The 25659-nt window shown below is 42.7% G+C and overlaps 1 protein-coding gene across 1 annotated transcript in view; it reads right to left on the bottom strand.

Moving 5' to 3' along the window:
- Positions 1 to 23135: 23135 nt before the first annotated feature.
- The window catches only part of SORCS1 (sortilin related VPS10 domain containing receptor 1), a 492654-nt gene continuing 490130 nt past the window's right edge, over positions 23136 to 25659 (bottom strand). The window contains exon 27 of the mRNA XM_037063979.1: positions 23136 to 23346. Within this exon, the coding sequence (XP_036919874.1) occupies positions 23267 to 23346 (80 nt within the window). The 3' untranslated portion in view covers positions 23136 to 23266. The remainder of the gene's footprint in view (positions 23347 to 25659) is intronic.

Here is a 25659-nt window from a genome sequence, read left to right as displayed (position 1 = left end):
AGGGCACTGTTACCAGTATACGATTTTAGTCTATTGAGAAAAGTTCCCCTTTGGGGAAAAGAGAAAGACCTAATGTTATCAATAGTACTATAAACAACTCTATTTATAGTAATGATTATAATCAGTTTGCCAATATCTGCAAAATAACTTGCTAAGATATTGATTACAATTACTTTGAACCTACAGATACAAGCTGGGAAGAACCAACATCTGGATAATACTGAGTTTTCTTATCCATGAATATGAACTACCTCCCCATTTCTTTCTTTCTTTTCTGAGGGATCTGTCTTAAATGACTGATATTTTTCCTGCTTATGGAATGTATTTACCTGCTTTCTGGCATGTGTGGTCATAGCTCGATTTGGTGAATGCTACGTTGTTGATGTCTACAGTTTGTTTTCTACTAACGAGCACTGAAGTTTGTTCTGTCTGCCAGGCAGATTACGTGTGGCTCCATATGATCACGCCATGTGTGACTTAAACATGTTTTCAGGTGGGACTAGAGCTAGAGCGGTCTGTATTCTAGGATAGTGCAGCCTTAATCCTGCAGTATGAAGTTTCTGGGAAATTTACTCATTGTTCTGGGGTATTACAAAGGACAGTCAATTCCAATTGGTTAAAGCTTCGCCTCTTTAACTGTTGTGAGATTTGAGTCCTGCTCACCTTAGTGCTCTGTTACCCTTATTTGTTCATCCTTACAGTTTTACCCTATAGAAGAGTTACCACTCCACAATCCCTCCAGAGAACCCTCACACAGGTATCTAGAATTTTTTCCGAATTTTTCTAACTTTTTTAGAGTTCTACCTACATTTCCACATACCTGTGTCTCTTTAAATTTTGATCTCTATTTTTTCCATTCAGCAAGATCAGCAGGCCCTGGCATTCCCCACACTGCCCCCCCACCCCCCGCTCTTTTTTGTACCCATAGTTCAAAAGCTGCCCCAAGGCATTTATCCAGAAAAATTTTAGTACTCACTTCATTTGGTTCCCATCTCCCAGGTGTCAGATTCCAGTACTTTCTAGTGACCATATAAATGCAGTCAGTTAATACATTTCCCCATTTTTATGGTAGTTTATGATGGTTCTTTATAGTATATTATGGCCAGGAATGGAAGAAAGCCCTTTACCTCCCATATGTATTTTAAATTTTGATAAAGCATGCTGTGTTTGAGTATATTCACAAGACAGTTTCAATTTCCAACTTTTTGGATCTCAAACAAAACACTGAATTTTGTACTTAAGTCATGCCAAATATCTAATAAACCATTGCTTTTTCTTTTCCAAAGCCATAGAGAAATTTCACCGTTAGAGGAGAATAAAGGGAACATTTTAGTTAAATTTTGCATGATATTTGGATGACCTTCAACAGAATCCTTGTGCTGTATTAGCAGTTTATACTTGAACCTGTATAATGGTATGAACCCCTGCATCCCAGGGGAATCTTAGCTCATGATAAGATAGTTCTGTTATATAGTGTCTTCTTAAGTTGACATATTTTTTTCTATGTACTTTCCAATATTGGATTCTGATGCTGACCACTTCAAATCAACCAGATTTTTTAAAGTAATAATAATTCACATCCTACCTGCTTCCAAAGCAGATTTAAAACATTCTCTTTAGAAGATATACATAGCAGGTATTGAGTCAATGGGAACAGCTGTAAATTCCCTAGGCATACTCTATTTTAAGTTAAAAATTCTTGGTCCCTCCATTATTTCTCATGTGATCAGAGATTATAACCCTTATAAGAAGAGACCCCAGAAAGTAGTCTGGTGGTTGTCAGAAGCTGGGGGAGGGGAAAAACAGTCATTCAATGAGTACAGTGTTTTTGTTTAGCAAGACAAAAAGTTATTGAGATCTGTCCCACTACTATAGTGTACACTTAATAGCAGTTGGGGTGGTAAATATTATGTTATGCATTTTTTAAGCCAAAATGGCAATGGACATATGCAATAAAGGCAGTTGAATCAGGTAGCAAAAATGAAGCTCTTTTTCAGAGCTCGTGACGATGGTTTCATTTGTTGGCTTCAATGCTAGATCTTCTCATCAATCAAATTGTGTTTCAGAATTCTTTTGAATGGAAGGAAGAAAAAGAAAGGGGTTAAGACTATAGTCATAGCTCCAAAAATGAGGCTATAATTTAGCCATCAATCTGAGGCAGCTAAGTCTGCAAAACTGAAAATGCAAACTCTGCTGTTGCTACTACAGTGGCCAGGGATTTAGAGGTTTTTACATTGGATTAAAGTCAACACCTTGACTTAAACTTGGAAGCTGACTGAGAGCCAGTGTAAATTAAAAAGTTAATGTCCTGGGCTGGAAGTCAGCCAGGTGGCTCTGGGAAAAGCTGTGCAGTAGACTTAGGCCAAAGAAAGCTTGCGCATCATCTGCAAAGGGAGCCTACCTTGGGAAGCTAATGTTACTGTGCCCAGCCTGAATGTCACTCGGTAAGGCCAAATGATGCTCCACACCATGGTTTGGTAATTTTGTAGTCCTATGGGAGGATTCTGTTGTGTCATGCAGCATCTATTGCCCATTCATCTCATTAGAGTACCTGCTTTTCATTTAGGGAACTTTTAGTTTTAGTTCACTTGGAGGATGCTGCCTCACTTCAGCTCTATAGGATAGAAAACCAACCTGGCTCTTGTCAATCAGAGAATATCTATTGGCCACAAACATGGATTCAAAAATTGCACATGAAAGATGGAGGCATAGATGGAAACACTGTGCCTCCTCACACAACCAAGTTTAAAGACAACAAAGTTTTAGCAACAAACATGCAACCAAAACACAGAAAATTGAAGTGTACGGAAGTCCGACAAAACAAACCATTCAGCCAGACCAGTAAGAGGGGTGGAGTCAGTGGCTGACAGAGCGGGGTCATGCAGGAAAAAGATGACTGGACTGACCTGGGAGCGTAGGCAGCGGTTGGCAGATCCCAGGCGTGGGTGGCAATGGGCGGACCCAGTGGGGGTGTAAGGCAGCTGGCTGACCATGTCACACATTCACACGCAGACAAACCAGGCAAAGGAGCAAACAGTGAGACAGACCATGCAGGCTAGGGCCTCAGCGATGGGAATTAAAGCCTAAAAGCACCAACTGGAAAAACCTTTGGGGTCGAGGTGCCAGGAGAAGCTCCCAGTCTCACAGTTTGTTGGAGAGACCCACAAGATCCTGGAGGGTGCACAGGCCCATGCACCTAGGAGCCAGCACCAGGGGAGCCCAATTTGCTTGTGGGAAGCAGTAGAGGAGACCAAAATCCAAGAGAGCACAGAACAAAGGCCATTGCCCCTCTCTGACCCCACCCCCACATACAGCATCACAACCCAGTGACTGGGTCGCCCCGCCCTGGTGAACACCTAAGGCTCCGCCTCTCATACATAACAGGCATGAACAGATCAAAACATTATGCCTCAAGAAGAACTCAAAGCCCTAGAGCCAATACTTCTAAGTGACTAAGAGCCAACCTATCAAATACACAGTTCAAAATACTGGTGATCAGGATGCTCACAGAACTGGTTGATTTTAGTCACAAATTAGAGAAACATATGAAGGCTAAACTAATTGAAATGAAGAAAGATGCACAGGAAACCAATAGTGATGGAAAGGAAACAGGGACTCAATCAAGGGAATGGACCAGAAGGAAGAAAGAAACAATCAAATAGAAAAGAAGGAAGAAACAAGAATTCAAAAAAATGAGGAGAGGCTTAGGAACCTCCAGGACATCTTTAAACGTTCCAACATCTGAATTATAGGGGTACCAGAAGGGGAAAAGAAACAGCCACGAGTGGAAAACTTATTTGAACAAATAATAAAGGAGAACTTCCCCAATTTGGCAAAGGAAATAGACTTCCAGGAAATCCAGGAAGCTCAGAGAGTCCCAAAGAACTTGGACCCAAGAAGGAACACACCAAGGCACATCATCATTACATTAGCCAAGATTAAAATGAAGGAGAGAATCCTAGAAGCAGCAAGAGATAAGGGGACAGTTACATACAAAGGAGTGCCCATCAGACAGTCAGCAGGTTTCTCAAAAGAGACCTTACAGGCAAGAAGGAGCTGGAAAGAAGTATTCCAAGTCATGAAATCCAAAGACCTACATTCAATATTGCTCTATCCAGCAAAGCTTTCATTTAGAATGGAAGGACAGATAAAGTGCTTCTCAGATAAGGTCCAGTTCAACGAGTTCATCATCATCAAGCCCTTATTATATGAAATGTTAAAGGGATTTATATAAGAAAAAGAATATGAAAAACATGAACAGTGAAAGGACAGCAAACTCACAGTTATTAACAACCACACCTAAAACAAAAGCAAACTAAGTGGACAGCTAGATCAGGAGCAGAACTATAGAAATGGAGATGACATGGAAGGTTAGCAACAGGGGAGTGGGAGGAGGAGAAGGGGGGAGAAGGTACAGAGAATAAGTAGCATAGATGGTAGGTAGAAAATAGACAGGGGAGAGGGCAGGAATAGTATGGGAAATGTAGAATCTAAAGATTCTACAGTATTCTAAAGAATGTAAAGATTTGTGACACATGGACATAAACTAATGGTGGGGGAGGGGGGAGGGGAATGAAGTAGTGGGGGAAATAGGACAATTGTAATGGCATAATCGATAAAATATAGTAAAAAAAAAGACAAAGCAACCAAACCAAAAAAAAAATTTGCACACGACCCAAGCTAGGTTTACTGGACTAAAGTTTGCCAGAATTACTGGGAAAGGTGCCCTCCTTTAGCTGGACTGTCTGAGCTGAGAGAAGATGGGGTTCTAGGTGTGATTCTAGATTCACAAAGTGAAAACCAAGAGACAAAGGTAATCGCCAGATGACACATTTTGAACCCCTGAATTTGGTCATGCCAGTCCAGTAGCCCAAATTCTCCTCTGTGCCTGAGTGAATTTGAAGTGGTTTTCTGCCATTTAGAACATAAAATGACTTGAAAATAATACTATACCTAGTGAAGTAATTCCATAGACCTTTCTCCTTACTTCCTATAACCATATCTTAGGCCTCACATGGCTTGGAAGTTCCTAGAGGTCTCTCAGGAGGACTTGGTCTTCTTTTTGACTTATCATAATGCATTGCACATCCCTGAAATGTGAGATGCTCAGTAAATGAATAATGATTGAGCTCTCTCTTTCTCAATCATCCCCATTTCTGAGTTTGGGAGTTCAAGGTTCTAAATGAGTACGTATCAATGGTCCTGCTGGGGGTTTAGTTTGTTTGTTTGCCTTCTTTCTTACAAAGTCAAACTCTGAAGGTGTATTTTTAGAAAGATGTCTTATGGTTCTTTCATAACAAAACCAACTCATCCCTCAAACATGCACACACACATACACACAAACTAATCAATAATCAATCTCTTTAGACATCTCAGTATTTCAGTACCCACTCTCTTCCACAAAACTCAAGTTCCCACACTCCAGACCTTTTAGCAGGGGTGTCCAACCTGAGACCCGTGAGCCACATGCATCCCAGGATGGCTATGAACACAGCCCAACACAAAATCATAAATTTACTCAAAACGCTATGTGATTTTTTTTTGGTGATGACATGCAGCAATGTATTTAATGCATGGCCCAAGAAAAAACTTCTAGGGTGGCCCAGAAACACAAAAGTTTGGACACCCCCTTTCCACTGCATGACCTACATACTGCTGTTCATGTCAAAGATTCGAGCAATCTTGACATGAGTACTGTGTACCAAGTTCGGGACTTCCTTGTTAAATGAGCTGGGTGTTTTCTTTTTGATGTTTTAAATATTGAAGATCACCATTCTTTGCATTTGTATGTCTTTGGGAATGAGGAGGTGGTGATACACCAGACAAAAGTGGGCCGTGAGCAGATTGATTACTTGAAACATAACTTGAGTTTACCTCCTGGCTCCATTAGGCTTGTCTCATAAATAAAAAGAAATAAATAAATGCAGAACAAAAGACCTGGCAGTTTCCTTAGGTCATGATTTAAGCAGTATCACTGTGGTGGGGTGGGGGTAGGGGTGGTCTGGTCTTTCTCTAGTCTGGTGGTGGGGGTAAGGGTGAAATCGCGAGTTGCTGGGTTTGAATCACCGCTTACTAGCTCTCTAAGTTGGAGTCTATATTACTTCCTGTGGCTTTGTTTCCTCGTATGTAAAATGAATTCCTTATAGAATCAACTTCTCTGGGTTATTTTGAGGATCAAGTGATGCAATACACATGAAACACCTGGTACAGTGCAGAGTAGGTTCTCAGTTAATCTCATCTGTACATTGGAGGAGCCTGGAATGAGAAGCAAAGGCTCTTTCCCCAGGGGAAGACAATTCTCCTAAATAAAAGATGAGTAAAACAGCAAATGTCAAAAACCTTCTCTCATCTTCTCTTAAGTGTTTTTCCCTTCTCTACCTCACAGGATGGAGAAAAAACAATGCAGTTCTGAAAATAAATAGACAAGGGATGTGTCTCTGTGGGTAACTTCTGCACTCATTTTCTCTAGCCGCTAAAACCCTCAGTGCTGATGTCGCAGGTTGTGGGATATCACTTCATGTCTATCCTGAGCTGCCGTGTTTATTTTCTCTGCTGAGATCTTGAAAGAACAGCAAAAGTCGTTATTGATGAAAACGGAATGCATGTTTCTCATTCTCAGGTAATATAATACTACTCAGTACAGGCTAGAGGAAGTCACAGATTCTTTTCCTTTTGTTTGAGTACCAGAAACTGGTGGGACTGGTAAGAAAATAGCCCATTTGTGTAGGGCAGCTTCCTATTTTTAAATACAAAAATTGTATTTATTTATTTTTAGATAGAGGGGAAGGGAGGGAGAAAGAGAGAGAGAAGTATCAGCGTGTGGTTGCCTTTTGCATGCCCCCCACTGGGGACCTGGCCTGCAACCCAGGTATGTGCCCTGATTGGGAATTGAACTGGGAACACTTTGGTTTGCAGGTCGGTGCTCAATTCACAGAGCCACACTGTTACCGAACAGCGGGTCCAAGGTGGGGGTGATACTTGGCCCACCGAGGGATGCTAAAAAACTGCTACAGAACAACAGGGGCCCCTCCCGAGGACGATATACTAATACCTACTGGGCTCATCTGTCAGCCACCAATTGGAAAGACATCTCTCAACGCCAGAGATTTATGAAAAGGAAATGAAATGTTTATTTAATGCTATTCAGGCTTAATGCCTCCATTAAAATATCAAAGTCCTTTAGGGTATACACCTACACACACACATACACATACACACACACAGCGCTCCCTTCTCCTCTTGTCCTAACTCTGGGTACCGTAAATCAGGAAAAGAGCACACATCCGTTTTTCCAGTCCACTAGTATCATCAGCTGTGTTGACTGTCCAGGCAGGATCTCCAATTAATTCAAAGTCATGTGGCACCCTCCACTGGCAAGAGTTCTTTGTACCAAGTTCCAGTCAAAGTTTCTCCTGCTTTCCAGGCCACATGGCCAAAGGGAGCGCCCCAAAGCCACGTGGGCCTCTTCTACCAAAGCTGCAGGGGTCCACACTCCACCAAAAGCGCATGTCTTTCTTCTTCACCTGGCTGCAGGGATCTCTATTCTGGCAAAGCTGCGTGGTTTTCCCTTTCTGGCTGCAGGGGGTCTGCACTCTGCCAAAACCATATGGCTCTCTCTTTCATCTGGCCGAGAGGGGACCTTTAATATGCTGAAACCGCGTGGCTCTCTTTTTGACTTTGCCAAGAGGAGGTCTTAACTCTTGAAACTGCATGGCTCTCTCCCCTAATGGCTGCCGCATCTGTGTTTAAATGCCCACACCAATCCTCCTTTGCAGCCCCATTTCTGACTCCTCCCACTATCAGTTACACCTGCCAGTATTTCTGTATTATTACAAGTTTACTGGGCTGCCATTGTGAGTCTGGGCAGGTATGGCCCCATGTCCTAGAGCTAATCTTCTCCAAGCTGCCACACAGGCACTGTAATTCAGGGGACCTACCCCCCAGTTACATCTTGGGTAGAAGCCACTCCCTTCTCCCTGGCTCAAAGCATGGCCACAGCTATTTACCATACCTATGAAACCAGTTAAAGGTTATAGATAAGTTAAATGACCATTCCAGAGGTTAGCTGCAAAACTGTTGCTATGCAAAACAACTCTCAATGGCCCTGCTCCATTTGTCCCTTCCCCCTCTTGGGGGGGGAGGGAGGATATCTTAGTATTTCCTGGACACCCTGAGCTCTGGACCCCATTCCAAATTCTTTTTTTTTTGCCAACCCCCCGGCTGCACCCTGTATCAACACCAGCTAGGGCAGGACAGCTTCCTCTTCATTACCAGCCCCATAGTTGCCTGCAGGGTAGGAAAGAGCCTGTACCATTCTGGGACTTTATTTGGCACCAATTAATAATGTATTGAAGAGGAGCTTTGCTACTGAAAAGAATCTATTTCACCCTCTCCAAACATCGATCCTATCAGCATCACTGATTCTTCTCACTTACCCTCAAACTTGCATCTTTCTCTTTGCTGCCCCACTACTAATGTCCATGACAATACCTTCCATTGCTCCATTGTTTCTTTTTCTATTTTACTGGGGGGAGGGGGGGAGGAAGGGAACCATAAGAAAATAATGGTGGCAAAATAACTTAAGGTTTTCCTAAGAGAAAGCTTAGTGTAAAGTAGTAGTAATCACATTGAAGTTTAAAACAGGCCACTTTTTTTTAAGATAAAAGCAATGCAAAAATACATTTCTTCCAAGTCACTGAGAAGATATCTCATATCCTAATATGAGAAACACCAGTTTGGAAGGGAGACGTTAGGGACACAGAATTTTGCTACTTCCAAATCAATAGCTCTGATCCAATGTAACATGCAGCCGAGGGAGACTGAATTAGCTTCCTTGAGCCTCACGCTCCTGGTTGGTAAATCCAGATATAATGAAGATCAGGTGAGAAGATGGCTGTGGGGACCAAAGGTGTTCACCTGGGAAGGACCGGCGACTCACTAGGTAAGCAACTGTCTTTTCCTCTCTGGCGCCATCTATTCTCTCATTGGTAAAAAGATGATAACTTACCTGAGAATTAATGTCACCCACTTCACATTCTAAATTCCAGCCTAGGACTTTCCTGCACTCCTACAGGAAATTTAACAAATTTGCGTACATTAAGGTTCACTTTTTGTACAGTAAAGTAAGTGGTTTGGGGAAATGCATAGTGCGATGCCGTGCGATACAGAAGAGGTTCACTGCCCTGTTTAACCCCCTCCCTGAGGACCCCTCGCAGCCAGTTTGTGTGATGATGAATAAAGCCCTTATCGACATTGCTGTGCAGGCTTTCTTCACGGGGGCATAAGTTTCCAACTCATTTGGGAAAAAAACCTAGGAGCGTGATTGTTGGACATATGGTAAAACTGTGTTGAGCTTTGTAAAAAACTGACAAACTGCCTTCCAAATGGCTGCACTGTTTTGCATCCCCACCAGTAACAAATGAGAGGGTCTGTTGCTTTTCCTCCACTTATTTCCCATTTGAATATAATATTTGGTGAGGTGTCTCTTTATGTCTAGTGTCCCTGGTTTGGTGTTTCCATTGTCTTCAGTCTTTCTTTCCAGCTCTCTCACCTGTCACCTGCTATTATTAAACTGAAGCCCTGTTGGGGGGGGGGTGATAATGTGGGGGGAATGGGACATGTTCTATATAATCTTATAATCTATAATCTTTCCTTTCGGTCTTTTAGTGACTGAGGTCATAGCCCTGTGTCCCTGGGCTGTGACCTTCACAAGTGTTGCTTAGCCTATTTCCCCCTACGTGAAAGAAAAGCTAGAGATGTCTGGAGAAGGAAAACCATCAAATGTAGGTCAATTAAGGTTCTGGTAAAGCATTTTCATCTGGAGAAGAGGCCTTGGTTATGGAGAAGGGTCTGGGAGTTTTCACAAGGATTACTGTCTCCTACTCCAAGCAGAACCGAGGCACTTATCTTCCTTGGTTCCTCACCGTGAAAACGGGGTGTGTTTCCTGGAACTACAATTCACAAAAGTTTGCAGCCCCCAAAACTGAGCACCTCAAGAATGTCTCATTCTCATGCAAATTCACATTCTATTTGACAATCCATTGAAATGACAATCGAATTGTTCCTACAAGTTCAAGGCGGGAGTAGATTCTGGCCCAAGTAAGTGTATTTCAGCTGTGACTTTTGGGATTCAGCTGTCTCTTCAGCATGGGGGGGTGGTAGTTTGGATTACCTCAGTTCTCTGATGGGTCCAAGAAAACCACTGTTTTTTTCAGTTTGTTTAGTTGTTTGTTTGTTTTCTTGACAACTTACATGCTCTTTACATATCTAAGCTAAACCTAGATATCTCAGTTTTGTTTACTTCATTCTTAGAAAAGCTCTGTTATGCAGTTTTTCCCATTCTTACTTCTATTTCTAGTAACAAGTTTAAGAGCAAGTGTTCTTGCTAAGCCAGTGTTCTTGCTAAGCCAGTGTTCTTTGCAGCAGATCATCTTCCTTGGTACTCCTTACAAAACAGGGTAACACATTCAGTTGTTCCTTACACGCATGCCATTGCATACACTTAGCGTCCACTAGTGTCGGAGACGCTGTGCGACAGCCGTGAACAAAGCAGACAAGCACCTCTCTCCTCGTGGAACTCACATTCTAGCGAAGAAGACATGTGATGTACTTTGCTTTTGTATCTTATTTTTGTTGTTTGGACGGGTAGAGGTTCTATAAGAATGAAACAGGGAAGAATTTTAAGAAATTTTGTGGAAGACTTCGAAGTGAGCAAATATACGGCTGGGTATCTTCTCAATGGAATGCTGGGTTTTGTCTAATGGGCTTTCTGGGGATCCTATGATTCCACAAGATTCTTATTAGGTTAGAAAATGTAGAAGCAGGAGAGCTGGGAGGAATCCATAGTGTTTACAGAGAAAGCTCATAAATAACTTAGATTAACTGCCTCTCGCCACGTATCTGTTTTCTATCATGGAGGACCAGACAGGGCCTGGAGTAAGATAAGGATCTGAGTTAACAGACCTTCACCCAAACCTAAGCTTAGGAGGTCACACTCTCCCAGGGAGGAGTAGGTACCACCTTTGCAGGCCAGATGGAAATGTAACCCCCCCCCCGCAAACTATAGAAGTCCGCAGGACACAGGGACCCAGTGCCTAGTCCTCTCTCTCGGCTAGACCCATTCTCTCCCCTGAGAAAGTATTACAAATAAACTCTGCCTGTACACTAATCAGCTTGCTGATGTCTAATTCTTTGCTGTGTTGGCAGGAAGAACCAAGCCTCCCACAACATTCTGAGCCTTTGATTAAACTTGACCGTGTGGGAGGCAGACTCTAAGGTGCACCCCAGTGGTCCACTCTTCGGGTATAAATGACCTTGTATAAGTCCACCTCCTGAGTGTGACCAGGATCTGTCCACTCCTCAAAAAACACCCACTGAGTTAGCACATATATTTAACCATCACAGATGTTTATATGAGAATTAAGAATTTTTGTGTATAAAGTATCTTTTAACTAGAGAAACAGATATAGATAACAATAATGAAGTGATGAAATTTTAGGGGACTCCACTGAGATTTAAGTGAAAGGGCGAGTCCCATAGACTCGCCCTTTCACTTAAATAAGGGAAGCATATTCAAAGAAAATGCACCAGTGAGTACAGAGGACGAGGGTAGGAGTGTATCTCTATAAGAAACAAGGAAGCGACTAGTGTGGTTGGAGCAGCCAGAGCCAGGGATAAGGATCAGGAGGGGAGGTCAGAGTGGCATTGCAGAGTCAGACCACGGGCCACTGAAAGGACACTGGGCTTTCATCTGAGTGAAATAGCACGCCATTCCATGGTGTGAGCAGAGAAATTAGTTAATTGTGCAATACGCTTTTATTGATATGACTTCAATTAAAACAGGCCTATAGGGTGGAAAGGCAGGCACTATTTCAGACGTATCTCAGATGTCATTTGAACTGAAATTCAAAGCATCTAAGTAATTTATTGAAATCCGCACAGCTAGCAAGGGACAGAGCCAGATCTGATTATCTTCTCTCTTGCACAATATGCTGTCAGCCAGGTCACTCTGACCCTTTCTCTAACCTGTAGAGTCTCTAGGTCATTTGGTAATTTATTTTGGTTATTTGAGGCGTTATTCAAAATTCCCAGAAAGAAGAGTCCAATTAGTCTAAATATTAAAAGATCCACCTCCCCTTTTCTTTTTGGTGAGCTCAGGACTAGGATTTGTATGCAGTGAAGGAAGCCATTTCAGCCTTCTACGAATGCTCCTTTGCTTAAAAATGTCAGCTTGTTCAGTCTCCCAGATTTTTTGATTTCCCTTTCCTCCAGTCAAAAGGGGAAGAAATATTTTGCTGGATGATGTAATTACAATATTCAGTAGCAGCGCCCTGGGGAGAAAAGATAATTCAAAATCTTAAATAAGATATTCAATTTGAGATTAGTTAAGTGGTTCTCTGGCTGAAAGGGATTTGACAAACAAGAAACACTTCTGTATCTTTAGGTAAAGAAAATATTCAGTTGGATTTAATTAGCAGCGGGATTTTTTCTGGCCCCTCTCCATGATGAATCTTCCAGCATTGAAAGGATAATTAAAATTTCTGCAGGTTAATAGTCATAATAAAGTTTCACTTAAAGAAAGGAAGGATTCAAAGCTCAAGTGCAAAATACTGGTATGGGATTCCCAAGTGTATTGCCTCTGAGATCCTAGTTAATATACAGACTGTAGTCAAGCATTTTATTAACAGTTGTGGTCTTGATCAATTTGCTTTAAAATCGTGCAGCTTTAAAGTCGGGTAATTTTAGGCTTGGAAGAACATACATCATGAATAAATGTTGGCACCGAGTCTCTCCAAAACTCCCCAGTAAGCACATCATCTCCTGGCCCAGAAGGAATGCTTACAGGTTCAAAGAGAGCCCTGCTTTTCCCTCATCTTTGTTGAGATTTCTCTGTGTAGGCGTGGTGGCTCACGACCAAGGATACTGCTGACAAAATCACCGCCAAATATGAGCCTCTTGGTAGAGCAAGGTAGTGAGAAGCTAGTTTTTACTATAAAGTCTCATTTTACATAGTCTCAGTGTGTTGGGGGACACGATTCTCCCCACTCCTTGGTCCCTTTGTTCATCACTGTTCTTATCCCTGGTGGCGGAGAAGGCTTGAAGCATCACATATCAAACATTTACTATGAGAGATGACAGGTATTGGAAAACAAGAAGTTCGCTTATTTGTCAGGTACTTCATCTATAGGAAATTTCAGTCTTTTAGGCAAAAGATTCATACAGGAAAAAACATGGCTACTGTGAGGTCAAGTCAGCCCCTAGGAAGGAGCGATGATGGAGAGGAAAGAGAGAAGCTAAAGGAGAGTGACACCAGGTGGCCATGTAAACTTCAGGTGCCTGGGTAACACTGATAGGAACACAGAGAGTGGAGAAAAAAGTGGTCTCTGTCCTCTAATAATGTGAGGATGGCTGGGGGGTTTCTATGAGGATGCTATGGCTTCCTACATGTACAGAGCATGATGTAAGTTATCATGTTTGTTCCTACCACGTCCAAAATACCCATTCAGCCCTGGCTGGTGTAGCTCAGTGGATTGAGTGCGGGCTTGCGAACCACATGATCACGGTTCAATTCCCAATCAGGGCACATGCCTGGGTTGCGGACCAGTTCCCAGCAGGGGACTCATGAGAGCCAACCAGACATTGATATTTCTCTCCTTCCCTTCCTCTCCAAAGATAAATAAATAAAATCTAAAAAAAAAAAAAATACCCATTCACCTTCGAGTTCTTGAAGTGATGCACAACCAGCTTGAATGGCTCATGAGAACCAGTTGCAACATGTTGGGGAATCTTGTGAGGCATTGATAGCTTGACATTGGCCATGATGGAAGTATTTACACCATAAAATCCAGCAAATGCTATGAATCCACACCCACGTCCTGTACCCAGAGAACCTGTTCGTTGTTCACCCTTTTCCAGGGCACCACTGAAATTTGCCACTTACTACTCACCTCTAGCCCATGTGGTCTTTGCCTCCCTTTTCATCCTACTGGCAACCCTCCCTTAGATGTCACAGATGGCATCATCTCCAAATCCTGCAGGGACGGTTGGAATTCTTCCTGATCTCTCAGCACTTGGCAGTGTTAGCTGGTTTCATCTTCCCTTTCCTCTCACAATCCTGGTATCTCTTGGGTCTCCTGTAATTTCAAACTCTCTTCTTGATCAGTTTCTTTCCTCCTTCCCTTAAGTGTCACTATTTCTCATGTGTCTGAACTGAGGCTTCTTCACATTTTCTCCCTCTGCGTTGCCCGGTTTGTATTACTGTTCAGGGCAGGTCACCAGCACAGTTCAGTTCCAGGTTAGTATATAGACATCCTGATAGTGTTTTCACATGGTGGGCCTCCTGATATCACAAACTCAACCCTTCCAAAAGCAAACACCCCATCGTTCCTCAGATTATCTAGTGACATCATCACAGGACCAGTCTCATCTACCATACCTGATAATCACAGGTAAGTTAAAAATAAGAAAAATTTGAAGAGTCTTTTTTTCCTTTCTTTCTATTTATATCTACCGCCTTCCTAAAATCTTCCTTCATACTGTCTCTCTCATATGTCACTTGTACTATTTGTCTTACTACCATGTTACTGTAGCTCAGGTCTGCTTGCTTCATCATTTCCACCATTGCACTGGACGGCTAATACATTTTCTTGTGCAAAATACCTGTTGAAATGGGAGGCACCAGATGTAAAGTGGGAAATCCCTAGAACAGTTTAATAGGAAACTATCTATGTTGGTTTTAATTTGCATCCTTAAATTTTTTTTGCTATGTCTCCCTTAAAAGGTGGAGCCTAATAAAATACAGCAGAAGTGACAGTATAGGACTTCAGAGACATTGATCCAGATCTTACCTGAAAATTCACACGGATCTGAATTAAGTACAGGAAAACCCATTAGTAACTTGGGAAGTCAGCCTCTGATAGCAGTGACTTCCAACACATTGACAGAAATCTAGCTTTGTAATTCTGTTCACTAGCATTACTAGGGCAATTTCTAAGTAGCTGGCCCTGGGGAGAAATGGGTTAAAACTGAATTGGAAAAATAAAGACCATCAGTCATTACCAAAGACAATCTACAGATTTGCTGGTTTCTCAAGAATAATTTAACTGTAGAAGGTTCATCCCTCCCTGGGGCATTACCGATACAGAGAGATCTGATCAGATTCCTGGGGAAGGCCTGGGGAGGAGTAGGGAGGGGTGACAGGAGAAGGTTGCCCAAGGCAAAGGTAAACAGTCTAACAGGAATGGCTGGGAAGCTGAATGCCTCCAGAGCCCAGGGAATTACGGGCCAGAAGATTGAAAATACAAAGAGGGCAGAGACTGGCTCTTGAGCTCCCTTCCTCAAGGATGCCTGACTCATCTTGCTGCAGCTGCCTGTGGACAGAGTTGTGAACAGTAGAAGGAACTCTGGGCACAACCTAGGGTCAGGCTGGCCTGGCAGAGGGCGGCAAGGTTATTCTTTGCATGTTCTAGAGAGGACAGGCACTAAGGTAGAAGCCTGCCATTCTTCCAAAATTGTGTAGCTTTTGCATCTTATGTGGTTCTGGTTTATAAAGTCATCCTACAGAAATAAAATAATTAAAAACTAACAGGGGGAATGATAGGGAAACTTGGGAATTAAACATTTTAGCCGTAATTGATAGGCTTAAGTGACTACTGCCTGTGGAAAGCTGTTACTCAGAATTGAGTAGCTTTCCAATAAAGACTCCTGTCTTTTATCACAAAAGCTTTGCCTCTAGAATGTTGCCTAGGGGTGGTGGCTGGTAGCAGGACCCTGCTTGCTGTTTGGTAGGATTAAGGAGTTTTGCATAAGGAAGGTTTTATTTTCATTTAAAATAACTGAACTAAATGACTTTAAATGGCAAGTCATTTCTTAATCATCACTGATGGGGTTTTCTAAAAATATACTACACTTCCACCTTCATCCCAAAAGATAATGATTCAAATGTACCTTTCCGACATAGGATCACCATTATAACTATAACCCTTTGTTCTGAGAGACACCTTCCAGAACTAATGATGTATTCAGGACATTTTTTCCTGCACTACAGACCCCTGGCTATCTGAGATCTTATATTTTTGTCTATTTCTTATACAGCCTGTTGGTGGTGCTACAACTCTAAGTGGTTCCTTCACTGCCTCTTGTTTGGATGTTACGTAAGTCCAAAAGCACTGTCATTGCCAAGATCCCCTTTTTCATGTTGTGTCCTTATGCTCCAAGGCTCCAAGTTTCCTATTACTCTTTAATTCCTCTTTCTTGCTTGTTTTTTTATGTTGAACATGTTGCCAAACTGTACTGAATCTACTTCCTCCTGTTACTTCTTACATGATTTATTCATACATACAATTCTCAAACAGGATTTGTGTTTACCTGCCTTCTTCTCATCCACCCATCTAAAAGAGATCTTTTTGGAAAACAGAAGCCTGTGAATGGGTAGTGACCTAGCCAGAGAGTGAATTTAAGGAGCAGTTTGCATAGTTTGCATTAATTTACACAAGAGAGAACCCTGGGAAGAGGGTGCGTGCCAGAGTAGAAAGTAAAGAAAAAGTTAGAATTCAGGGTTGGCTGTGACAGACTCCAGAGCAATTGTGAAAAGGAGAAAATTGGTACACGGAAAAAGTGCTCTTGAAAATTGCTGCTGGAATTATGAATCACATCCCAATTGTGTCCCTTGACAAATGCAAGTAAAGGTTAGAATTTTTCTTAATTACTAGTTGATGGCTAGACTGCTTCTTTAAAAGTTACACACCCCCATACTGTCTTATAATTCAAAGTTATTCAAATTGTGTTTGAATAACTAGTCTTTATAGTTATTCAAATTGTGTTTGCTGAAACATAAATGCATAAACAAATGCTTTATTGTTCATGAATTGAGGGCCATTCCACACCCTCTGAGCCTGGATTTTGTGGCACTTTTCTCACTTCTCCTGGGTCTTTTCCTTCTTTTTTTTTCTTGTTTCTTTTCTCTTTTTCTTTCCTTCTCTCTCTCTCTCTTTCCCTCTCCTCTCCTCCCCCATCTCTCCCCCCTCCTCCCTCTTTCTCTTCCTTTTCAAAGATTTTGGCTATGTTATGCATAGATGAGGATAGAAGAAGGTATCACGGATGAAAGAACAGAGACTAACACTATGGTGTAGGAAAGAGGGGATACATGGGTCTTCGCTACTAACTTGCTATGTGTCCATGAGAGAACAGCTGACCTCAGTCAAATGAGGTGATTGGCCAAGTCCATAGCATGATACACAACACCGAATCAGTACTTAAGAAATATTCAGAGAATGGTTTCTAATTTCCCTTCCAGCTCTAGATTTTTGAGTCTAGGATTCTAGCAAGGCAGTTTTAACAGACTGGTTCTTAATACCATAATTGTCCCTGTGCTTTGACAATTGGGACTCAGGCTGTTTCTGCTTCCCAGAAGTAGATGGATGGAAGACCCATTCATAAGGCCTCTGAAATAATACAGAGTGGGCCACTATAAAATGCTTAATAAAACATCCTGGCATTGCTTTTTTTGTTGTTTCCAGAAACTGCCTAACACACATTATACTCAAAAAGCGCACATCTGCATATACACAGACTCCACAAATCTGCTTGTTCAGAAAAAAGTTTTTCCTAAAAAAGAAAAGTAAGTTGGTGGGCTCTTTGGTGTTGTCCCCTTACACTACAGAGTTAGGACACAGGTCAGTGCTGATAACAAAAGAATAGAATGGAGAACTTGAGAGGGAAGAAAGAACAGATGACATCTATTTGGGTCCAATAACAAATGGGCTGTTGCTCTTATTTATTTTGCTTTATATCATGTCATTTTCTGAAAGATAGTCAAAGCAGCTTGGAAATGACCAATTCCCAGAGGGTTGGGTCAGAGTGGAATCTATCTGTCCCAGAACTGACACTATCAGGATAGAAGAGTCTATTAGGAATCACCAGCTCATGTCTTCAGTCTGGGAGAGGTTGGGATGCTTTCAACTGTGGGTCTGGTGTGCCTGGGAGTAGCTCTGGATGCTTCTGATTTGACCGGATCTCAGCTACTCTCTTGTTTCCAACACATGGTTCACACCTAGGTACTGGCCTTTATCTCAGTATTTTTGCTTAGACTCCAAACCCCTCACAGGGCACTGAAATGGAAGATGATGTCCTGATTTGTATCTGCCATTCCCTGTCTTGTAGGGTCAGATCTCACCCACCTACCTCCCAAGCCCTGCTGTCTCAGTAGAGTCTTATTCATAAGATTGACACTGATGATTGAGGACACCCAAATACCACCTGGGTTATAGCCACCAGCCTGACCTCTGGTACGATCAGTGCTTGGAGCCTTCAGGTAACATGATCCACATTGGGGAGTGTGCCTCATGCAAATAAAGGTTTTATGTCTTTTTGGATACCACATGAAATTCAAGAAGCAGCCACTCACCTGGGTTAGTCCTGCCTCTCCAATCCTTCCTACCTTGATTTCTTCTTGTTTTCCATTTAAAGTCTCATGAGGCACCATGGCTGAGTGGGACATCCTAAGCCAACCATATTTTTCTCATTTGCAATAATACTGTGGATTCTCATCAGTTATAAAACAAAAACAACTCTTGGTCACATGTGCTCATATACACTCACTCCATGGGCCAAAGTGGGGAAGGAAGGTCTTGCTCTGCAATTAGGCCACAGAAAGGAAGAAACCTCACGCAGGGGCATGAGAATTTCACTAAGGAATCCAATCTTTAATGGCCTGGGCCAGGGCTGCGTCTATGGTCTACGTGCAGCTCTCTGGCTGTATGAGCGGCTGGGTCTCAGATCACTCAGTGTTGGTATTTGGAAAACACTCCCTCCATATCCATTGTTTACTGAAGTTAGTAGCAAATGTCAGTTCTTTCCGCTGGGAGGGCTTAGATGGCTTATCTCCCCGTGTACCACCTCAAGTAAGGTCAAAAGGAAGGTCTTTATTTGTGTAATTCAGTAGTAAGGACTTGGGATTTGGGATTTGGTCTGTGCTTTCAAAAGAAAGATAACTCTTTTCCTTGTGTCAACTCTTTCCCACAACCATATTCGGAGCAGAGAACTGTGTGAACATGCACTTCTCTCGTGTTGAACCATCACCGAAGTGTGGCTTACCGGTAGGAGTGGAGGAGAGGGTGGTAGAATAGAGACAGGAGCATGTGTATTCATTATGAGTTTTGGGTTGGGCTAGGTGACCTTGGACAGGCTGAATCAGTGTTCACTGAATGACTGGGGGCAGGATGTTGTCATTGGCCAAGGCGAGGGCACAGAGGGAACACCAGCAGCCAGAGCTGTAAGCAAACCGAAATCCTAGTGTAAAGTCCAGATCCAAGCACGGGTATATGTACATATAGAAACACTAAATCCAAAGGGCCAAAGGCTATCAGGATTTTGTGCCCCAAACCAAGAGTTCAGAGTTACATAAAAATGTGAATGAAACACGCATATAAAATGAGAACGTGTGAATGCAAAATATACTGATAAAAATAATAAAGCAGCTATCATGTTTGAACATTGCATGTCATTATCTGATGTGCCTTATACCCACTATTTCATTTATCCGCTCAAGTTACCAAAGTGAGAATGTCTTTCTTCTTTTAGATTTGGTGAAAGCAGGACTCGGTAAAGTGAAATGACTCTCTCATGACCGTTGGGTATCAGGTCTTCATGACACCAAGACATTTACTTTTTCTTGTGGGCTGTGTTTCTGCCTAAAAGATGAGTAATGTTTCCCACTCATCTGTATGGTTGGTAGGTGTCTGGCTAATTGATGGTCTGGGCTGATTCAAAAGCTATGCTGATCCGAAGGGTCAAGACTCAAATACTAGACAGGCCCGGAGCTTGGGCAGCTTAGAAACACCACCGGATTGGTTGCAAAAACAAATAATCTCATGTACTGGGTCAAATAAGACAAACATGCAATGAGTACTGCTCTGAATTCTTCAGTGTGTTGCATTTCAGATAGCTCATAACACGGGTGACCGGTCATCCTCAGTGACATGCCAGAAAAGGTTCCATTCTTCCTTCTTGCTCTACAGAAAATTTCTCTAGGTTGGGGTTGAACTGCTGTTTCTGGAGATTTATGAAATAAGACTTCTGGGCATCCATAAGGGAGGGTGGGCATACTTGGCAAAACATGCTTATTTCTCTTAAACACAGGCACATATTTGTGGTTGAAATGCTCGCTTAGCACGAATAAGGAAAATAATTATTACATGAGATGAGATCTTTTTTTATCCTATAGAAATAATCGGAGAATGCTCCCAGGAAATCTAGAAGGGTGGGTAACTATTGATTTCATTCTTAATATGGCAGATAAACAAATCAGAAAATTATTGGTTCTGCCTCATATATCCTTCCCATTCCTAGAAGCATTTCCAAGTGTGCTATGAATGTTATTTCTTCTTTTTCATATGCAACATATTATGAGGGTATTGTGGCTACGGGACAGAAGAATAGGAAGGTTCAATGTAAGTAGGGAGTCAATGAGCTACCAAAGGAGAGAAAAAGGTGGTGATGCATGGTACATTTCCTGTGTCCTAGAGAATAAATGCACATGCGTTAAGGTAGGAATATTCATTTAATAATGCAGAACCCTTGGTGTGGGAAGCCCACAATGTATGTATCTTCAAATGGCTGGTGTCTGTTCAGCTTTCAGACCTCAGAGGAGCCCGGTACCCACCCTTCCTCTCCCATCCCCGTCCCCGGTCACTCCGCTCCCTCCTATGTTTTATTGTATTTTTACCCCTCAATGTCTTATAACTACCTTATGTGCACGATAACATCATATATGTCACACTGAATTTTATTATTCATTCACTGTTCCTGTCAGGATATATATGCTTATGAAGGCAGATATCATATCTGCCTTGTTCACCTAAAGAGGTCTGCAGCCCATAATGATTAATGCACATGTGCACTGGGTCAGCCACAGCTCCCTTTTCACCTGTTTAAAATAAAAACTGTAGCAGCTTTCCCCTTGCATGTGTCCATCTGGAATTATTGCCATATTTCCCCACTAGGAAAGCGCTAGCCTAACTAGCAGATTTCAACATACGACTAAATCCTAAGAAATAGAGAAACAGGTTCCGTACTAATTCAGAAACCAAACTCAGTCTTCTGGGTTTTTTTGTGCTACTTTCTAGCCAGTTTTTCTTTCTATTTCTAAACTGCAGTTATTTTACTTCAATTAATATCTAAAGATAGTTTCCCGATTTCAGCAGCTTGCGTGGTACCAGCGAGGCAGGGCAAGAATGAGTTGATTCTTGACAGACAGTAATCGGCTGCGTGATTTAGAAGTGCCAGCTGGGTAAGGAGTCAGACCCAGTCATGACACCTCGAAGCTCACTGCTAAATAAAACGGATTTGCTCCGACATCTGACACCAAGAAATCCAGGGCTGAGTTTCAGCAAACATTTATCTAGTGCCATCTAATGGCAATGTCCAGTGCTAAAGGCGGAAGGAGGGAAGTGAAAAATAACATAAAAATCTTCCCCTAAGTGAGCACAGAACCTGGGGACTAAAGGTGTAAAGTGGCACACAGGAACACAATGCTAAGTTTTAAATATGGGTTGCTTAAAGGGAAATCCATGAAAAAATGTCACAGAGAAGGGAGCATCTACAGTTTAACGAGTGCCTTTGGGTTGGGGGACATTTGTTGGCTTTGATGTGGGCTGAACTTGAAAGAGGCGCTGTGCCAGGTGCCTCTGTTCTCTCCAGTCCACTCCCCACTGCTCCCTGCTCGGTTTGGTTTCCCAGGCTCCGCTGTCCTGCTGTCCTGGCTGGTGGCTGGGGGTTCTCAGTGGGAAGCACAGGCTGGAGGTAGGAGGAGCAGAGCGAGGGAAAGACATGCTCCCTCTTTGTCTCCTCGGCTGGGGCAGCATTGCTGGCTAGAGTTGTATGTCCTCCGTGTCTCCTTTGTGGCTGCCACAACTGCCAGACACGTGCTCAGCGATTTCAGCTTGGATCTGGCCATCCTGGGTCCTGGGCTCTGAGCTTCCTCGTGTCCTTCCAGCCCAGGGAAGGGAGAGGCTTCCTATGGACTCTGAACTTGGGGTCGCCTCCCTTTCCCCTATTTGGCATCTTGGTTCCTCAGTAATTCAGGCAAGCAATTCCGTGTATTACATCCCCTCTGTTTGAAATCTCTAGTGAGATCTTGCTTAACCACCCGGACCCTCAGTGACACAGGAGACAACTGCTCCTGAATGGGAACAGCAGCATAGGCTCTGGTATAGGAAGGAATGAAGGTTCAGAGGGCAGATTTGGCCTGTGGGAAAGGAAAAGCTAAAGGCCCCAGGAAAACACCAGGAATTTCTGCGTGTGGAGCCTCACAGGTCTTTGGGAAGGCAAAGGGGGGTGGTCTGTGTCTGCACACACATTTCAATCAACTGTAAGGGCACAACGTTGTGCAAGGAGAGAGGTCTCTTACACAGGTGAGCCACAAGGCTGAACTGGTTGGGATCCAGTCCACCTGGATTGGTTTCCACCAAGTTTCTTTTCCGCCAAGTTCAAATCGGCTTGTTGGGACTTTCTGAACTAACTCACCCACTTAGGATGCCAAAGCCAGGAGGTGTCTTGGTCCTTCAAATTATATGCTGTATGTTAAAGTTGCTCAAGTTCACACAGCTGGCATAGCCAGACGAACCCTGCTCCCTTCATTTCAGGTGTAAAGGCAATTTTATGCTATCATTGGAAACTTCACTACTCCCCAAGTTCATGTCATGCAGGTTTGGTCCTTCAGTAACTCCAAGATTATAAACAAATTTGAATGGGTTTGTTCCACAATACTCAGTTCTGATTTTGATAATGACCATATTACCTATTTTAAAGTAAATAGTTTGTAGTGATTTTTCAATGGAATAAAGCATTAGACATTATATAATCAACTGAAATGTAGGCAGAATTCAGGTAGTACATTCTACTTTGTCGGCAAAACAAAACAAACCCCACAAAACACCACCCTTTGAGCCTGTGGTGTTTACCATATTCTCATAGGGTGAACCTTTGTGGACTCCTACAGATGCATTCCTTTTATATCAAGACTGAATACCAAGGTCTGGGATAAAATAAAAACCTTGAAGCCAAGACTTTAGAGACATTATCTGTTTAATAAATATGATTGTAAAAGCAATAAACAAGAGCAATTATACATTACACTACATAGTATTTAACAAAAAATACATCAAAAAAGTCATTTGAAAATTAGAAGTAGTTCCAATACTATAAGAAAACTTTCTCTTTTTTTTTTTAAATTGGCTTCCTATAAAAATAAGTTGGCAAATGAGGGATTTCAATGCTCAGTTGGAATCCTGGAAAACACAGAACAGCTGCCAAGCACCTCATTGCTCTCAAAGTTGCTGTTTGGAACTTCTGAAAAAAGCAAAGCAAACCTCTGCATTTTGGACAGTGAACCCAATTAGGAATAAGGCAAAGGAGAAAATGTAGGTTGCGTAGTTCTAGGTAGAACATGCACAGGTGGCCTTCTGGGATTTTGGAAAATATTGCAGTATCAGATGTTTATCTGGCCCTGAATCTTACTCTTGACATCTATCCCTTCCATCCACTCTTGGGGCCTCAAGCCCACCAAACTGTGCCCCATGTTTGTACCTGCTGTTAGTGAGTAGGTAGGCACTTGGGTCCCTCCCATTTGTAGGCTGCTATTACTAACTTCTCTTTGGGACTAAGCTGAAATGGCCTAGCACAGTGGGGCCCAAACGTTCGTATACATCACAATCACCCGAGGGACTTGTGAAAGCAGACTGCTGGGCTGCACCCCTGCAGTTTCTGATTCCTAGAGTAGATATGGGGTAGGGACCCAAAACGAACATTTCTAACAAGTCCAAGGTGATGCTAATACTGCTGGTACTGGCACCGCACTTTGAGAAACATGGAGCAAGATTCTAAGAACAATGAGGTCTCTGCTGGGCAGTGCATTAGCTCACGAATCTCCTACAGGTGGGAGGAAGCTTGGAGAAGAGGCACATGAGGACCTTGGAAATACTGAATCGAGACCTGGTCACTTTCCAAAATGCCAGGCATCTCATGTTCCCCTCTACTGTTAGTGAAACCTCATGAGCCCCTCCTTCCTTTTGTCTTCTCCTACAGCCACTCATTTATTCCTTTAACAAGTGATTTTCTTTATTTTTACTCAAGGCAAGGCACTGCGCAAGATTTGAGTGCTATTCCCTTTTTCATGGTTTTCAATTAAAATGTTTTGTACTGCAACTCTGAGGACTTTCCTGTGCTGTTTCAAGTGAGCCTCTTTTGGTTCCCAGCCCATTTTGTCTTCCAGATTAAATTTGGGAGGCTCCAACTGAAGGGGATCAATGAGGATGTTTCCTATGGGATAGGAAGCCTGGCAGGTCAGGGATCAATTGAGTTCCATAAATAAATGGCCACTCAGGCATAAATCCATTTCCCAGACTCATACTGGGCATCTTCAACCCTAACATCTTCTGCTTGATTAACTTCTAAGCCTTGCTAGTCTTCCTCTGCCTGGGCTACATAAGGACAGCGATCATCAGGATGTTTAGGACACCCAGGGTCCTGTTATGTCACCAGGGCCCTCTTATACCCTGTTGTTGGCCGGGGGACATGACCAAGAAAGAGGCTGTGCTCTCTGAGGGGTTTTTCAAAACTGTTTTCTTCTATATTTTAGAGTGGGTTTGTCCAATACAAAATACTCCGATGGCTTTTGCTGGACATACTTTTGTTACCTTCTTTCTCTGGGCCTTCTTTTCTGATTGCCCTGGGAAAACTGGAATTTCTTCATGCTTTGAGCCAATCCATTCTAGTTAGGGAGCCAACTCCTCTCTTTTATGCTAATGATTTTTGTCTTTGCTGATACTATGATACTCAGAGATCAGAGAGCACGCAGGTGAGGTGTCTGGGATGATTCTGTATCATCAAAATCTCATCCTAATGTAAGACAAGACCTCTGTCTACTTTTAGACTTTTTGACACTCTTGAACATTAAATCCATTAACCTGCTTCTTCTTCCAGTTCAAACAGTTTTATTTTACAAATAGTCTCACCGTACTGTGAGAGAGGAAATACTGAGTACAGCAACCATCACAGAAGGAAAGTGCCCTGCCATACAGTAACACGTTCAAAACATTTCTCACAGGAATCTTCTAAAATCGGCCTGCATGAGATGTTTGTGATGGTGTGAGGATTCCACCATTCATCAGAATGCTTTCTTTTCCAATGTGCATGGCCGGGTTTGAATTGCTTTGCATACAAACCGACTCTTTCACACACGTGATATGTTTCCAGGTGGGGGGGGAGGGAGGACAAGGATATTGGAAGAGGCAGGTACTACAGGAGGAGACAGAGGGCACATGAAGTTGAAGGGCAGGATGCAGCTAGATCAGTGAGTACGGAAGCTGGCATGCCTGGGAGTGGACAAAACCGACAGACCAGAAACTTGCAGGTGGTGGGGGCAGGGCTGGCAGAGGCTAGGCCATTATTTCAGGACCATCGGGGTGAATGTCCAGAATCTGGCAACATGTTTGGGAAGAAAAGGTAGGCGCAGATGAGGGGTAACTTGGGGGACCGGAAGGAAGAGCTACGAAAACATCAACAGGTCCTGACCACAAACGGAGAGCAAACAAATGGCAAGGCCAGTCAGTGGGTAACTGGGATTCTGTTTTCCACATAAGCCGGGCGAGGCGTGGGGAAAGC

This window comes from Sturnira hondurensis, unplaced genomic scaffold (assembly GCF_014824575.4).
Source record: "Sturnira hondurensis isolate 20B ecotype Veracruz unplaced genomic scaffold, ASM1482457v3 Scaffold0014854, whole genome shotgun sequence".
Taxonomy (NCBI): domain Eukaryota; kingdom Metazoa; phylum Chordata; class Mammalia; order Chiroptera; family Phyllostomidae; genus Sturnira; species Sturnira hondurensis.
The sequence above is the reverse complement of the archived record's forward strand: the minus strand, read 5'-3'. Positions and strand labels throughout refer to the sequence as shown.